The 16,834-nt window shown below is 39.2% G+C and overlaps 2 protein-coding genes across 2 annotated transcripts; both read right to left on the bottom strand.

The window, feature by feature from the left end:
- Positions 1 to 6,211: 6,211 nt before the first annotated feature.
- Positions 6,212 to 7,575, bottom strand: LOC140944187 (QRFP-like peptide receptor). The gene has a single exon (XM_073393318.1). It carries the CDS (start codon positions 7,541 to 7,543, stop codon positions 6,569 to 6,571), a length of 975 nt encoding a protein of 324 aa, XP_073249419.1. The 5' UTR covers positions 7,544 to 7,575; the 3' UTR covers positions 6,212 to 6,568.
- Positions 7,576 to 13,200: 5,625 nt separating this feature from the next.
- LOC140942574 (uncharacterized) lies at positions 13,201 to 16,570 on the bottom strand. The gene is made up of 6 exons (XM_073391492.1): positions 16,471 to 16,570; positions 16,164 to 16,207; positions 15,959 to 16,035; positions 15,413 to 15,498; positions 14,448 to 14,480; positions 13,201 to 13,339 (listed from the first exon to the last, which is right to left on the bottom strand). The coding sequence occupies exons 1-6, from the start codon at positions 16,526 to 16,528 to the stop codon at positions 13,227 to 13,229; spliced, it is 411 nt and encodes a 136-aa protein (XP_073247593.1). The 5' UTR covers positions 16,529 to 16,570; the 3' UTR covers positions 13,201 to 13,226.
- Between the last annotated feature and the right edge of the window lie 264 nt (positions 16,571 to 16,834).

The following is a 16,834-nucleotide window of genomic DNA, read 5'->3' as shown; positions in this document are numbered from 1 at the left end:
TGATGCACAAAAATATTGAATTTGCCTGGCAAGGCAGTTGTGGTTAGAAGACAGGCCATCCTCTTTTTCTTTCTCCGTTTAGCGTCGTCCAACTGATCCAAATTTTTTGGCATTTTCAAAAAAAAAAGTAACGACGTAGTTAAATCATTTTTCACTTGAAATAATTCTTTTAATCTGAAAAATGAGCATAGTAACAGCATAGAGAAAAACAGGAATAAAGACATTAACATTTTTTACAGTATATTGTGCATTTTGTTAATCCAAATATGTGAATGTTAACTTTTAACGTCGTCCTGGGGTACCAGGGCCTCCTATTCCTTTTTAGTTTTTTTTTTTTTAATCCGGCCGACCGACTCAATATCAGGAAACACATTCGCCGCTAAACGAAACCTTGAATTTGCTCAGTAACGCAATCGCCATTGGCTTAGAGTTGACGGCACCAAATCTTGAACTGGGAAATCCATAAAAAGTGCGCAATTTCGTCTTTTTAGGGCCGACCGTTTTTGACCACTTGAGGGGGAGGGTGTATGGGTAATTTGGTTTGGGTTATAAATTTTTGATAATTATGGGAAACTGTCAACGGATTTTGAAATAGCATGTACGTCGTTATTCGGAAATTATTACATTTTGCGTTATTACATTATGCGTTAGAAAAGTTATTACAATTTGCGTTGAAAGATTATTACATTCTGCGTTGAAAATTTTATTACATTTTTCGTCAATGTTATTACATTTTGCGTTAGTATTACATTTTGCGGCGATTCTTATTACAATATTTCGGCTACACTAAAAGAGAATACTATAACGGCTCTTAAGATTTGAATTTAAATTTAAGCAAGAGGTTATATAATGATAAACTAAAAATAAGAACAGTAGATAGCCTGGGTAGCAAGCGTTTCCTCGCGAGGTTCGTCTAACTTTCACGCAATAACTCGATTGGAAACGCTAGCTACGCAGGCTAAACAGTATGAGGTAAAAGAAGTGGTAGAAGTAGCTCGTTAATAGTTTGTCACTTGCATTGTTTGTCAATATTTGTTTCACCAAATAGCCGAAAAGAAATGGTTAGGATTAAGCAGACTACCGAGAGGCGCAAGCAATTGGGAATAAACCACAGATCTGTTTACAAGTCTTCCATACCATCCAGAATTAAAACATACACGAAAGGAACTGAAGATCACCTTGTTCTTCCTATTTCTCCGGTGAAAATAACTGCTCTTCCCCCGACTTCTCGCCCTATCAAGAAAATAAGACGATACCGCCCTGGTTCCCTGGCTTTGAAAGAAATTCGCAGGTACCAGAGGAGCACTGCACTGCTAATTGGGAAGTTGGCATTCCAACGACTTGTTCGTGAAATTGCTCAAGATTTCGCTCCTGGCTTGAGATTTCAACCATTGGCACTGCTCGCTTTACAAGAGGCGGCAGAGTCATATGCAGTCGGCTTGTTTGATGATGTGAATTTATGCGCTATTCACGCAAAAAGGGTTACGATCATGGCTCGAGATTTACAGCTTGCTCTCAGGATTCGAGGAGACAGGCTTTCTTAATAGGATATGATATTTTTTGCCCTTTCGATTCTCTTTCTAGCCAGTTGTATCAGGAGACCGCGCGAAGCATTCTACACGCGTTCCTGCGTGTGGTCCTCATTAGGGCCATTTATACGAGGAAAAACAAGACGCGTCTTAAATAAGACGCCAACGGTACCATTTATACGAGCATGTCTTATCTAATAAGACGCGTCTTAGCTAAGCCGCGTCTTATTTTAGACGAAATGTGCCTTTTATACGGAAAGTTGGCGTCTTATTTAAGACGCGTCTTATGTAAGACGCGTCTTATTTTTACTCGTATAAAGGGCCCTATTCTTTAGCTTTCTCGCATGCCGCAAACTATGAAACAAAGTTAAGTCAAAAGGAAGCCAGATTTCTTAAATTAAAATGTTAATTTTGGGAAATGTTAATTCAAGTGTTCTGTTTAATGAGAATAAAATTATTGTAAGTCCACAAATCTAAATAAAGATCAATAAAGTAAATTACTTTGTCGACTAGAAAGAAGTGAGGTTGCACGAGGACTGAGGACGTGATTGGAGCTTGCGCATACGAACGACTACGCACTCCAAGCCAATCTCATATCCAGAGCCCTCGATAACCTTGTCCAGTAAAACAATGCCGACCACAACAATCGCAGCCTATGGGAACGAAATTGACACCCAGCTCTTCGCGTTTTAAAATTTCAACTTAAAAACCTTGTTAAAATTTATCATAGCTCACGATTCAGGGGTTATTATATGTGAGCTAAGGCCCTTATTTTATTTATTTTCCCCTTTAGACAACCCCTGACCACTCTACTCCTTGACGTTATATTTTCAGTATTTATTTTACATAAATTCCCTGAAACGCCTGTTTCAAAACGTATGTTCAGGGAATTTATGTAAAATAAATACTGAAAATATAACGTCAAGGAGTAGAGTAACTAAGCATCCCTTAATGTAGCTCTTAGCTTTTTAGCCCCGGCCACGAGGAAATTTTTGTGCTGCTGAGGAAGAGTGATCACGCTCTTGCGATCCAGAGGGCAGGAAAGTTTTTCATCTATGAACACTATGATTTGTCACCACTTGTAATTCTGTCTTTTCTCTGTAAACTGTTTGAAGCAGCTTTAAAACTGTTGAAAATATAGTTGAAAAAGCGTGCTTAACGCTAATTTTACTAATGTTTTCTTTGGCAATACGATCATAAAGTGCACAATTTGGCAGTTAAACGCGAGCGCAGCTGCCTTCAAGCAATTAAGCCCGGGCTTAGCAGATAAATAATAATGAGGTAAAAAAAAGTGCATAGTCATCAAGTGTGCATAAAACATGCAGTTTTTATAACATTTGCTTTTCAATCGAGCAAAAAATGGAAAATTATGAAACCAAGAGCCTAGACTAAACTATAATGGGTTCTTCTTCAACAAAAACACAAGACTTGTTACTTCTCTTACCGCCTTTAATATTGCTCGATAACGTTGAGGCACTTCACAAGAAACCCCACTGCCCCGCTAAACTCATATCAATACCTGAGAAGTCTTTTGTGATTGGCTATAGGAGGGGTTTATTAGCATATATGGAACCTTCGAATCATTTACTTGGAGAAAACGATTTCTTATTTTAAATATCACCTTAAAAGGGGTTAAGGTTGGGTTTTCCATTCTAACTAAGAATTAATAGGTTCTTCTTCAACAAAAATACAAGGCTTGTTATTTCTTTTATTCCCTTTGATTTTACGAACTTCTGCCGGTACCACAATTACATGTGGCACTTTACAAGAAACCTCACTCCCCCGCTTAACTCATATCAATACGTAAGAAGTCTTTTGCGATTGGCTAGGAGCCGCTTATTAGCATATATGGAACTTTCGAATCATTTACTTCGTGAAAACGATTTCCTGTTTAAAATATCACCTTAAAGGGGGTTAAGGTTGGGTTGTTCAGTCAGCATAAAATAAGGAGAGCAAAGAGAGAGAACAAAGTATTGGCTTCTAAACAGAATTTAGACAGTGAGAGCGAGGAAGGTACTAAAATAACAGTTACGTTTGAAAATCATGTCAGATCAATTAGTCGATCTACCGAACCGAGGTGTTGAGCTTTTTTTATTGGCTAAACTTTGCAATAAATTATTTATGAATGTATGATTACAAATTAAAAATGCAATACGTGCTGAACCGCAGAAGTTACAGCAACAGACAGACAGTTAAGAGTTACTAGGAGATATTTCATACCATTATCATTGTTCGAATTTTTATCGTTAACATTTCCCTTAAATTTTCAGTTAATAAATTTTCCCCTTGCATGAACGAATACTTTTGTACTTCTCCTGCCTACGCCCCTATAACGTTTCTAACGGTCCGCGGCCGGGTTTTATCCCAGGCAAACTCTTAGAATACGTCGCCTATGCTGTCATTTCTCGCACTCATATATTAAAACCTTCTCAGAGTGCTGGAGCACACTGATAGTCATGATATATGATATATTCGCGAGCCAAAAGCACATTTTTGCGATCTACGCCCGTACAAAAGAACATTTTATGAGTCTTTTAAGGGCTTTTTTGGTAAACAATTACTGCTAAAAATGAAAAAGAAAATCGGGTTGATAGCACAGTACGCGTTAGACATAAACATGGTGACATCAAAGTATAGCCAAAAACTGCACGAGAAATGCGTAGACCTGTCATGTAGCTACGGTCAGAAAACGATTCTCGGAAAATATAATCGAAAATACGAGTTTAACACCATTTTTAAACAGGTGTGTGAAATGTTATCTTTAGCAATAAGATCATAAAGTACACAATTTGGCAGGTGAACACAGGAAGCGGGGTAGAAGCTGCCTGCCGTTAAGCAATTAACAGGCTTAACAGGAAAATATGAGGCAAAAATAAATGCCTGCTATCATGTGTGCATGAAGCAGCCAGTTTTTATATCATTTACTTCTCGGTCGAAATAAAAAAGGGAAGTTCTAAAACCAGGAGTCTGCTGTCGGCAAACGGAAACTAGCAGGTTCTTACTCAACAAATAGACGAGGCTTGTTCCTTCTTTGACTGCTTTTAATTATTACGAATTGTTGGTTACAATTTTATCGCTCGATAACGCTGTGGCAATCATTTTTATAATGACCAGAGTGACTTAAACGCTTTAAAACTCATATCAATGCTTGAGTAAGTCTTGTAATTGGCTAGGAAAAACTCATTAACATTGAACCTTCGAGTTATTTACTTTGTCAAATCGATTTTCTGTCTTAAATTTCACTTTCAAGCTTGGGTTCAGTTGTCCAGTCAATATAAAACCAAGGAAAGCAAAGAGAGAGAACAAAGAATTGGTTTCTAAACCAAATTTAAACAATATCACAATATCATACAGTAACCACTGAAGAGCATTCACTTTTATAGCCCGCGCGAATGAAATCGGACGAAGGACTTTTCTGGAAGTGTATAACCTCTGTTGCTTGCATTTTCATCGCTTAACAGTATATGTAAATACCAGGATTGTATTTTTTAAGAAGTTATTACTATTATTATTATTATTATTATTATCATTATTATTATTATTATTATTATTATTATTAAATTCTTCACTAGTGTAGAGCTGTTAGTTCATTCTAATGTGTTCAAAACGCTTATTTGAAAACGTATGTTGAGTTTGCGTCAAAATAGCAAAAATTGACAACGCCAGGCCAAGAACATTTTTAATGTGGCTCTTAGGCCCAGTTCAAACCTCGAATTTCACATGTGCCGAACTTAATTCCTATTTTAGTCGACTAAAATAGTTAAATAGGGCATTCGATTCAAACGTCGAATTTAACTTTCAGAACTCTGCCGAATTTATTTCTGTTCGCTGTCAATATTCCCAGTAATATAATAATAATTTACCTGAATTCATGCATTAAGTTCGGCAGATGTGAAATGCGACGTTTGAATCAAAAGTCAACCCTAAGTCGAATCTTCGACTGTTTCGGTCGCAGATACGGCAAACGTCGCATTCAATTTAAACAGTCGAATTTAACTGATTCAAACGTCGCACTTCACATGCATTTAATTCTCGCGTTAAGTTCGGCACATGTGAAATTCGACGTTTGAACCGGGCCTTAGCCACACGTGGAAGTGTAAAAGAGTCATCAGGGAGTCTTGTGGTCGAGAGCCCCGGGTCGAGAGCGCAGGAAATTTCCTCATCTACGAACGATAACAGTTTATCCCACTATTGAAGTTTTGTCTCTTCTTGGTAAATCGTTCGAAACAGTTCCAAGGCTGGATCGCCCACCATTGTCTGTCGCCTTCTGTACATTGCAATATATGCATCGCGGCCATCAGTTAAGTTTCAAACGTTTTAAACTTTAATTTTTGTCCCCTTGCGTGGCCTTGGCACAATAATTGTTATTAAAACCGACATGGCTTAAACTTCCTGTGTGGCTTAAACTTCCTGTTTAACTTTTTGGTTTATGTATTTTTTTTGCAATGGGCGAACGGCGTACATGCCACAAAAACATGCGGTTTTTTTCTTTGCTTAAGTTCTTTTGACGAAGTAAACATTACTGTCAAACCTTGGGGTGGCGCTGAAAATTCAACAGATGTTTATAATTGTCCGTTTTATTCCTTCCTTTTTTTCGGCAGAACCTCTTCTATAACTTAGCGGTTCTGCAGTAATTAAGAGTTGTTAGTTGTACACTTCTACTTCACCTACCAACGCCCCCAATAACGTTTCTAATAATCCATCCCTGAGTTTTATTTACCGCCCAACCTTTAACAATACGTGGCCTATGCTGTCATATTTCGCAGTCATGCCAGACTTAATCCTCAGTTAAGTACGCCAACGGCAGTCGTGGTGATTTTTTATTCGCGAGTGTTCCATGTACCTTTAAATCTTAACATATTCAGTCAAAAGCACATTTTTGTGACTTACGCCTGTACAAGAGAACATTTCATGAGTCTTCTAAGACCTTTTCTATAATTACTACTAAAAATACATTGATAGTCATGATACATTTATTCGCGAGTGTTCCACGAACCTCGCACTCTTAACTCTTCAACCAAAACCACATTTTTTGCGACCTACGCCTGTACAAAAGAACATTTTATGAGTCTTTTAAGAGCTTTTCGGTAATTATTGCTAAACATGAAACAGATAACCGGGTTGATAGCACAGTACGCGTTAGCCATATAAAAGGCGACTTCATAGTATATCCAGAAACTACACGATAAATGTGTGGAACTGTCCCGATACTGTATGATTAAAATGTTGGTAGAGAAAGGTAACCAGCAAAGCACAAACACTGTTACGATAGCAATGGACATTTGAAGCACGTTTCGGTTTCTTCTGTTCCGCTGTTGCTGAGTGTTGGCGGACTGTTCACCTGGGTGTGCCTGTGTCTTGAGCTTGATAACAATGATGGAGTAAAGAATGACTAGCAACAGCACAGGTATGTATATAAACAGAATGAGGTAAGCTAGTTCGAAACTGGCAACGGATGAGGACTCTCCGAATGCTTTCTCCCATTCCATAACACACCAGGTTCCCTCTGTGTATTCAACGAGCTCGAAAGTGAACAAGTCTGGCGAATTGACCGCTGCGGCAACTATCCATGTAGCGAGAATGAAGAAGGGACACAGCTTGGATCTGATGAGTGGTGAACGGAGTGGAAATACCACGGCTCCAAAGCGATCCACTGCTATCAGAACCAGATTCTGAATCGAAACGGCAAAGGAAACGTTATTACAGAAAGCGAGAAGCTTACACAAGGCCTGACCAAGCTGACCACCGATAAGAAACGAGTTGGCGTGCAAGTATGACAGGTTCCAAGGTATCCAGAATACTGGAAACAGCAGATCAGATGAGGCCATGTTTGCGATGAAAAAATTTATCGGTTTTCTTAAGTTCGGCGTTTTATAAACGATCGCAACAATGAGAGAATTTGCGACCAGTGAAACGATAAAGATCAGACAGTAGGTAACGGTTCCTCCGATTTTCCACGCAGTGAAATTGAAGCAGCTCCAAGATCCGCTGGATCCGTTCGCCGTTGAGTTCATGCTGAGTTTTGCGACGTATCTACAGAGTCGTACACATGCAGTCAAGTAACTTTGAATTACTGCTCCGTATTTATAAATTGCGTATGCTGTTTGAGTGGCATAACTTTTATTGACAATTGCAAGCCCCCTGCAAAGCAACAGCACAGCTGTCCTCTGAGGCCTTTAATAAAGGAGTTTGTTAATGTTCCGGCATTATCCACCAACCGACCTTTTGACAGAATTGAAACAGTGGGGTATTAAAATGTTATAAACCATCCAGAACACTTCATTTAGGTAACGTGGTTGTATTAAGAAATCGATTGAGAAGATGATTAAACATGTGTGTTTTAACACATTAAAGAATGATATCTTTGGTGGTACCATCATCAACTAAACAAGTTTGACAGTTAACCACAGGAAGCAGAGGCGAAGCTGCCTTCAGGCCATTAAGCCCCGGCTTAACAGGTGAATATGAGGAAAAAATAAGGTGCATATTATCACGTGTGCATAAAACATGAAGTTTTTATAACATTTACTTCTCGACCGAGCTAAAATGGAAAAACCAAAAGTCTGCTGTCGGCAAAGAGAAACTAGCAGGTTCTTGTTACAATATTCAGTACTTGCTGGCTAAAGCTCTTTTTTTCGATAACGTTGTGACACTTCATTTATATATAATAGCGATTAATACTTTTAGGGTTCGTAGAGGGGCGTTTAATGACGGGAGTCATTTAAAAGAGAAAGGACTGAGTTTATTGTCATTTATGTAACAACCTTATTTTCAAAACTAATATGCTTTCGGCGAAGATATAAACAGAGCTTATGAAGAGCGGAATATCCTGTCATCATCAACGCCTAATTAATGATGGGGATGGTTTGTCGTGCATTTTTTAAATTTTGCCTGAGACGGGACAATCTTCAAAAGCGCCGCCGACAAAATTTTCCCCCTGGCAAAAACTAGACAAAATCGATTAAATATACTAAAATGTGTTTTTCTTGTCAATTATTGTAAAGCCATTATTCTTTCCATTAACAAATGCAAGTGTTGTTAGTTGATGTGCCAATTTGAAAATACGCATATTCGATCATCAACTACACTATTTGATAGCATACAGGAAGCACTGAGGGGCATAGCTGAATCCCATGCTAAACAGGAATTTGAGGCAAAACTATAAACGCATGTTATCACGTGTGCATAACACATGCAGTTTTTATGCATTTACTTCTCGATCGAACTTAAAATAGGAGGTTATAAAACAAACGTTCTTCCTTAAACAAAAAGATAAGGCGTACGTGTTTCTTCCGTTAGTCTTTGACTGCTTTTAATTGCTACAACCTTCAGTATTTCTTTACTACAATTCTTGTCTCTCGATAATGTTGTGGCATTTTATCTTAAGAATGACCTGAAAAGCCACCCGCGTAACTCATATCAATGCAACCATTAGCCCGTCATGACGCGCTGCTCCCGTCCTAAAAGCGTGACGTAACGTTGATAGAGTACGCCTTGATCTCATATACCGCCAGTTATAATTAAACATCAAGGTCAAACGATTTCTACTGCAGAACTTTCGCACTCTATTCTGATCAACGGATGAGCAAACTCGATGTGTCCTTCCTCATGCAACCACCTTTTCTGGCTTGCAAGCGCGACGTCAGTTTAAGGAACATGGTGGTCTGTTCCACTGATGACGCGTCTTCTGAGCAGCCTGCCTCCAGTCATGTCCAACACTGCCGCACTGTTAAGAGCAGTTAACGGACCGTACGTTCTGCACAAACCGTCACTATTACTCACGGTCCGTATGCTGAGAACATACGGAGCGTGCATCTCATTATTACATCAGGGCACAATGCGTTACGGTTCGTTCGATCCGTACGGTTCGTAGACATACGGAGCGTGCATCTCATTATTACATCAGGGCACAATGCGATACGGTTCGTTCGATCCGCACGGCAAGAAAGGCGCACTCCCAACTGTAATATTCCTGGTTCTATAAACCATAAACCAACACAAGCGCAAAAACCAAGAAAGGCGCACTCCAAATGTAATATTCCTGGTTCTATAAACCATAAACCAACACAAGCGCAAAAACAGTGAAAGACATACTCCAAATGTAATTTTCCTTCTTCTGTAAATCAAAACAACCCAAAAACCACGGTATGCACGCTCTAAGTTTTATGCTTGTGTCTAAATGTGATTTTCTTGTAAGTCAAAAACCAAAACTAGCGCGCTTGAAATGTAAGAACAATCGTCAATAAGTTTATAATTAATATAAGCACGCACCGAATGTAAAGGCAAGATAAGCAAGCACCAAAAATGTAATATTCAAACAGAGTATTTCTTTATATAACCAAGATAAGCATGCTTTATATAAATTTAATGTTCCTTCTCTATACGCCAAAAACAAAAGCAAGAACACTTTCAATGCAAATGTTCTTCTCTTGCTTTTTTTACTACATTTGCTGCACAAAACAAATGTAATATTCATTATAAAACTGCTCCTCGTTATAATATCACAAACGAGGGCACGCGCGCTTCAAATGTAACAATCGCCTCGTTTTAGATAAGCTGTAAAAGTTTTCGCAATAAGCGCGCAGTACTTTGTATACTGATAAACATGCTCTATATCAGTTTAAGTTTCCTCTTTGTCGATCCGTTCGATCCGTACGGATCGACACATGTCTTATACGGACCGTTACGGTGCGGGTGTATTGGACAACCCTCAAAGTGTGACCGCTTTAATTTATTCACATTCTTTCGGGAAGATTTAATCCAATCAGAAGCCAGCTGGATACTGTCCTCGACTTCTGATTGGTTAATATCTGCCTGAAAGAATGTGAATTAATTAAAGGAGGTCACACTTTTGGGCTCCTTCCTGTAATAATTAACACTATATATACTAGGAGTAATCGGAGCTTAGGAGAGTGCGTCCAACTTGTTTGTTAGCTATTTAGCAGCAGACTAAATCTCAAATTAAAGTACAGTTAAGTAACAATGGGTTAAACACTGACTAATACCTTACGATATTCTTTTTCACCGTAGGATGGTCAATAAAATTGGCTAAAAATTGGGATACAGAAAATTAAAGTCATCAGAAATGTTTATTGAATGAGATGTCAAAGCGCCGCGTATCACTTTAAACCCTTGTTGTGTGACACTGAGTTAACACGACTCACCTACTTAGCACTGTTTTTTAAATATAACGCACCCGGAATTAGTGCCACAAAGGTCAACGTTTCATCCGATTTGATTCCTGGTATGAACAACGCTTTACGAAGAATCACCACGCGAGTTAGAGCGTCAAAGTCAGGCACAGCGTATGGTAGCGCCTCAAAGCGAGGGAAACGTGCAATCTCAAAATCTCGCCTATTAATTGCACAGGACACCCAACAGAAGTTAGGGGTTGCGTTCTCGTACCTGGAACGCAATAATTCTTTATTCTGCCTGAGAAATAATGTATAGTGATGTATAAAAAATGATGTTACTTCTGGGCTCTGCTATTATATGTGCTTGTTGAATTTCCACAATTGCAGTACATTGATTTGAGTTATATCGTTCAGTTTGTGAAAGCATCATTGTGATTACTGTACACTTAAAGTTACCAAACCTCTTTCTGAGTCACTTTGTGAGTGCTAAGGTGTCCCCTGAATGAAGGAATAACGTGAGATACCCAGAAAAATTGTCCCTTTTCCTGGATTGAGCAGATAGAGGTATCCCTTAAATGGAGCTAACAGAACCAACGATTATGTGAACATTATTTAGGGTTCATATTTTGTGTTCCCTGGATGGAAGAATAACGTGAGTTACCCACAAAAAGTGTCCCTTTCCCTGGATAGAGCAGATAGGGGTGTCCCTTGAATAAAGGTAACAGAACCAAAGATTATGTGAACATTTTTTAGGGACCATATTTTGTGTTCCCTAGATGGAAGAATAACGTGAGTTACCCACAAAAAGTGTCCCTTTCCCTGGATAGAGCAGATAGGGGTGTCCCTTGAATAAAGGTAACAGAACCAAAGATTATGTGAACATTATTTAGGGTTCATATTTTGCGTTCCCTAGATGGAGGAAAAACGTGAGTTACCCACAAAAAGTGTCCCTTTCCCTGGATAGAGCAGATAGGGGTATCCCTTGAATAAAGGTAACAGAACCAAAGATTATGTGAACATTTTTTAGGGACCATATTTTGCGTTCCCTAGATGGAGGAAAAACGTGAGTTACCCACAAAAAGTGTCCCTTTCCCTGGATAGAGCAGATAGGGGTATCCCTTGAATAAAGGTAACAGAACCAAAGATTATGTGAACATTATTTAGGGTTCATATTTTGCGTTCCCTAGATGGAGGAAAAACGTGAGTTACCCACAAAAAGTGTCCCTTTCCCTGGATAGAGCAGATAGGGGTGTCCCTTGAATAAAGGTAACAGAACCAAAGATTATGTGAACATTATTTAGGGACCATATTTTGCGTTCCCTAGATGGAAGAAAAACGTGAGTTACCCACAAAAAGTGTCCCTTTCCCTGGATAGAGCAGATAGGGGTATCCCTTGAATAAAGGTAACAGAACCAAAGATTATGTGAACATTTTTTAGGGACCATATTTTGTGTTCCCTGGATGGAAGAATAACGTGAGTTACCCACAAAAGGTGTCCCTTTCCCTGGATAGAGCAGATAGGGGTATCCCTTGAATAAAGGTAACAGAACCAAAGATTATGTGAACATTTTTTAGGGACCATATTTTGTGTCGCCTGGATGGAGGTGTCCCCTGAATAGAGGTGTCCCAAAGGAGACGTTCCACTGTACTTCTCTCCAATCTCCCTGCTTCTCTACACTATGAAATTAACACCCATGAAAACCCAGTGAAATCTTTCATGGTAAATTCACGTGGTTTTCAAAGGTTTTCAGGAGATTTTAATGGGCGAATTGTCATGGGTTTTTCACGTAAAAATACCATGAATATGGCGTGAAAATCTCATGAAAAAGGCATGAAAATCCCCTTAATATTCAACGCTTCATGGCCCATGAAAAAAATCTAACAAACAAAAAACCCATGAAATGCCATAAAATAAAATGAAGCCAGCCATGTTTTTTTCACGGCTTTTTAATGATAATGAAAAAGCCATGAATTGAAAAGCTATTTTTCATGGTGTCAGGATTTATGGGAATTTCATGGGGGTTTTTAAATTCATGCCTCATAAAAAAGCATGAGTTTTCCGTGAACGGTTGAATATTAATGGTTCATGAAAAATGAAATGGCTTTTGATGACATTTTCATTACCCATGAATTATGCCCCTGGCTTATTTTTCATGGGAAAGACAGAGACATGGCCACCATGAAAATTTAGTCTTAAACTATTTTCGACTGTTAAATCAAATACATCATTGAGCTACGACACATCGAGGTCTTTGAGGAGGAGAGATCGCGAGCAGTCCGAGCACGAAATAAATGGTGATCCAAAAGCAGTCCCTTGAAGGACCTTGTAACGGCACGTAAAAGCTGTCACACACATCACAGACCTTCGTCAAACATTGGGGAGCATTGTTTTTCAGCTTTAAAAATCTCTGACCGGGTTAACCATTCATACCAACAAACTTATACTTCACTTTATAAATAGCTTTTCACATATTTACAGTTTCAAGATAAATACGTTTTTTAGTAATAAATTAACTGAAATATCAAACATCAATTTTGGATTTTCCATTTCTTTTATAAATTGTTAATCCTTCGTAACATCGCTAGTGGATTTTCTGCGCGTCGGTGACCTTGGAGTTTTGGGTGAACGTGGAGGTGAGCGGTTCGTCGGTATGCTTGATTTTGTTTTTCTGTTATCTGAAAGTAGGCAAAAATCATGATGACTAACGGACTATACATGTCTTAACCAGCGAGGTAAAATATTACCTTAGTATGTTACATGAAACTGTGTATGGTGGAATATCTCCGTCTTAATTGCGTTTGTCTTGAGGGGAAGGTAGCCTGCGAACGCAGACATATTTTCGGTCTGGTGGAGAGAAGAAACAACCGGAAACACGTCTGCGTTGGCAGAATTAGGGAAAAGAGTAATAGCGGAATGAAATTCTGGTACAGTCGAAGCCCTCGTAAGCAACCACCTCGGAAATTCGAAAAACTGGTGGTAACTAGACCTGGTGGCATAAGAGAATGAGCTCTCGTAAGCGCTCGCATGGTAAAACAAGTTTCAAACACTCAATAAAAACACAAAAGAACTTTATAATGTGTAATGAGTGTCTTTATATCTGATATTGACACAGCTAAACTTTACGTCCAACTTTTTGGACCTTGAACTTTTACAAATAAAATACTGTGCTGTACAAGATCTTTATCGACGTACCATTAGCACAGTGGGCAGTTTCATTATTGATTTAAATAAAGACTATAAGTGGTCGCTTACGAGAGCTTTTCATTACAAAGTTTAAATTGCAGTTCAAACGGGGTTTCCCTAAGGAGGTCGTTACTACAGCTGGTCGCCTACAAGAGTGGTCGTAAGGAGAGCTTCGGCTGTATATGGGCAAAAAAAAAGCGTTTTTGCCGGACAAAGTGGGTGTTGGCGAACAGGAAAGACAGGTTCACGTTGCCTGCTAGTGTAGCTAATAATAATAACAGAAAAAACAACTACAACACAGGATTCGTTTTATCCTGCACCCTCGAAAAACCAGCTATATAACAATGCAATTTATAGTGAACTTCATGTCATGAGATTGTTATTGACCGGTGCAAGTTAGGTAAACCGTGCATTCTTTGATTCTTAAGTGTGTGTTAACTTGTACTCGCGTAAAGCTCAAGCTCTAAAAGCATACTACGAGGTAATAAAAAAGCGTACGACAATTCCGCTTGATGAAAATGTTAAAATTTATGGGAGGGTGGTTAAGTTCCAGGACAAGAAAGCCGCCAAAACAAACACGATTATCAATTATATTCTCACCTTCAGGCGGTTTTCGACTGGATTGGCCAGTGTCTGTAAACGAAGACGAATATTCTAATTACGTTACAGTACTTATGGGTTCAGTAAAACTTGATACAATATCTTAGCCATAGGACTGTATTTGTTCGTAGTGATAAGTTAATCATCATCAGAGTCAATAGACCATAGCCTTTGCCAGGCTCTCATTCGGGACCGGTGGCCCGTTTCTCGGGAGACCCGGAAACTTTTCGGGCCCCAAGGCAAATTTTAAAAACAAAACCTGTCGAAAAGCAGCACAGTTCCTAGCTCACATACAGGTCAATTTTGCTTTGTCAACGGATAGTTTCATGGTATCATTTTCAAAATTATTGAAACTCTGATCTTGGATGCAAACACAACAAACACACACAGTTTTCCTGGCCCGAAAAGTTACCGGGACATTCGAGAAACAGGCGCCAGGTCCGTTCTCGACTAAATACCTTAGTGCCTGAATAAAAATACTTACGAAATAGGCCAAGGGGTGAAGAGGAGAAATAGAATGGTAGGGTAGCCTGGGTAGGGTAAGACAAGGAAGGGTGGGAAAAGGAAAGGGGCAGCCGAGCAGAGGATTGAAGAGGGACAATTGGAACAGAGGTTGTTTACAATTTACAAAAAGTTTCCGGAAAATCGGGTTGGAAAGTAAATGGAACATGGAGCACGGTCGTTCCAGAGGGAAATTTCCGGGAGCAACTGAACATCTGAAAAGGTAGTCCTGTTTTTTCCGGACGGAATATTCCAAACGTAAATTTTTTTCCATTTCTTCAAAGCCATTTTTAAACCAGTTTTACGTCTTCGCGGCCCTTTCTTGGTAAATGAAACTGATTTGTACAAATGATAACCGCGATTCCGAGACGAAATTTACCAGTCCTGAATTTTGCTTTCCATTTGCCCAAACCGTGAACCGACCGGCCTGCCCTTGTAAATGGTAAACAATCAGTGATACAAACCTTTTGGTCTCAAGTTGGCTACACCATCGATAAAATGAGCCAGCACTGAAAGTTGTTCCTCAAGTTGCTGATGAATTTCATCAATCCTAATGAAAGAAGACACCGAATAGTCTATTAAATGGCTTCCTCGTAATATAAAATAAGACATATATAGACATAGGTAAGTAACTTAGAGAATTGCGTGACTGAATCGCTCGTTACAACCTCAGAGAATTACGTGAATCCCGAGTAGCCACTCACGCACGTCTCGTCCATACGAATCCAGATCTTTTTGGAACTGCGTATTCTTTACACGAATTCGCCTTCAGTCCACACCAAATCAGTGAATCCGCTCAACTAAACCGCATCTTCAGAGTGTCCAGAGTGGTTTAAGGCCCCGTTCACACGAAAACGGTTAAATAGAATATGCGGTTTCAATTTCCGGATTTGTGTGGACGTGGCCTAAAACACGTAAGCGCGCGAGGAGATGAGTGAAGGTAGTCAAAGAAGTTCACCCGTAACTAGACTCACAAGTCGCATTATCTCTCACCTCTGTTTGTTCCTCACCTTTCTTCTCGCACACTAGTTTCTCCTTGGAGTCTTTCAATGTCGCCTAGCATCTGTTGATCTCTTTCAGCATTGATCTGTTACAAGAAATAAATATGAAAAATACTATGAATACTTCGCCTATTCGCAGAATATTCTATAATTGACACTGTGTATTTTGGTTTAACTGAGCATATCTTTATGAGCTGTTCCTTCTAATACCAACCTTATCAAGCAGAAGATCTTCTTTCCAGTTCTCCTGCAGTATTTCTGAAAGAAAAGTCAGAGATGAGAGGTGGTCGCACATCGAGGTTGGACTGTATCGGTTTGCTTTGATGCTGCTTCTCTTAACCTTTTTAGTCCAGCCCCAAGAGTGAACAACATCAATTTTCTCCAAACAACATCAATACATCATCAAAAGAAAAGGTTAGGAGAGTTAACGAAATGATCAGTCATGGAAACAAATCTTAAAACAAATCTCTGGAAATCATATGAGAATATCGGGGCTAAAAGAGTTTTTTAAATCAAATTACCCCTGTAGTCCAACAGCCGTTTCTCTAGTGAGCCTTGTGTTCCAGCGTTAGCAATCATCGCCTTCCTTGTGGTCTCAATTTCTGTTTCCAGTTGTCTAATGGCCTGAAAAAACATACAATAAGCAGCAAACGCGGTAAATTTCGGTTCTCTTTTGTAAAAGAGAAACGTCGCATTAGGAAGTATCACGCCGTAGTCGTGAGTGGACGTTAAAGAAATGTACCAAAGAGTTTGATGTACGTGCAGAGCTGTTGTTTTGCGAATAAAACCACTCACTCTGAATTGTTTTTTGACGTTCATAATGGTTACTTGAATTTCCTTGTTACTACCTCTTACAGTGCAACGATCTCAACCTGGGCCAGCTTA

Source organism: Porites lutea, chromosome 7 (genome assembly GCF_958299795.1).
Source record: "Porites lutea chromosome 7, jaPorLute2.1, whole genome shotgun sequence".
Classification (NCBI taxonomy): Eukaryota; Metazoa; Cnidaria; class Anthozoa; order Scleractinia; family Poritidae; genus Porites; species Porites lutea.
This window is presented reverse-complemented; position numbering and strand designations above follow the sequence as displayed.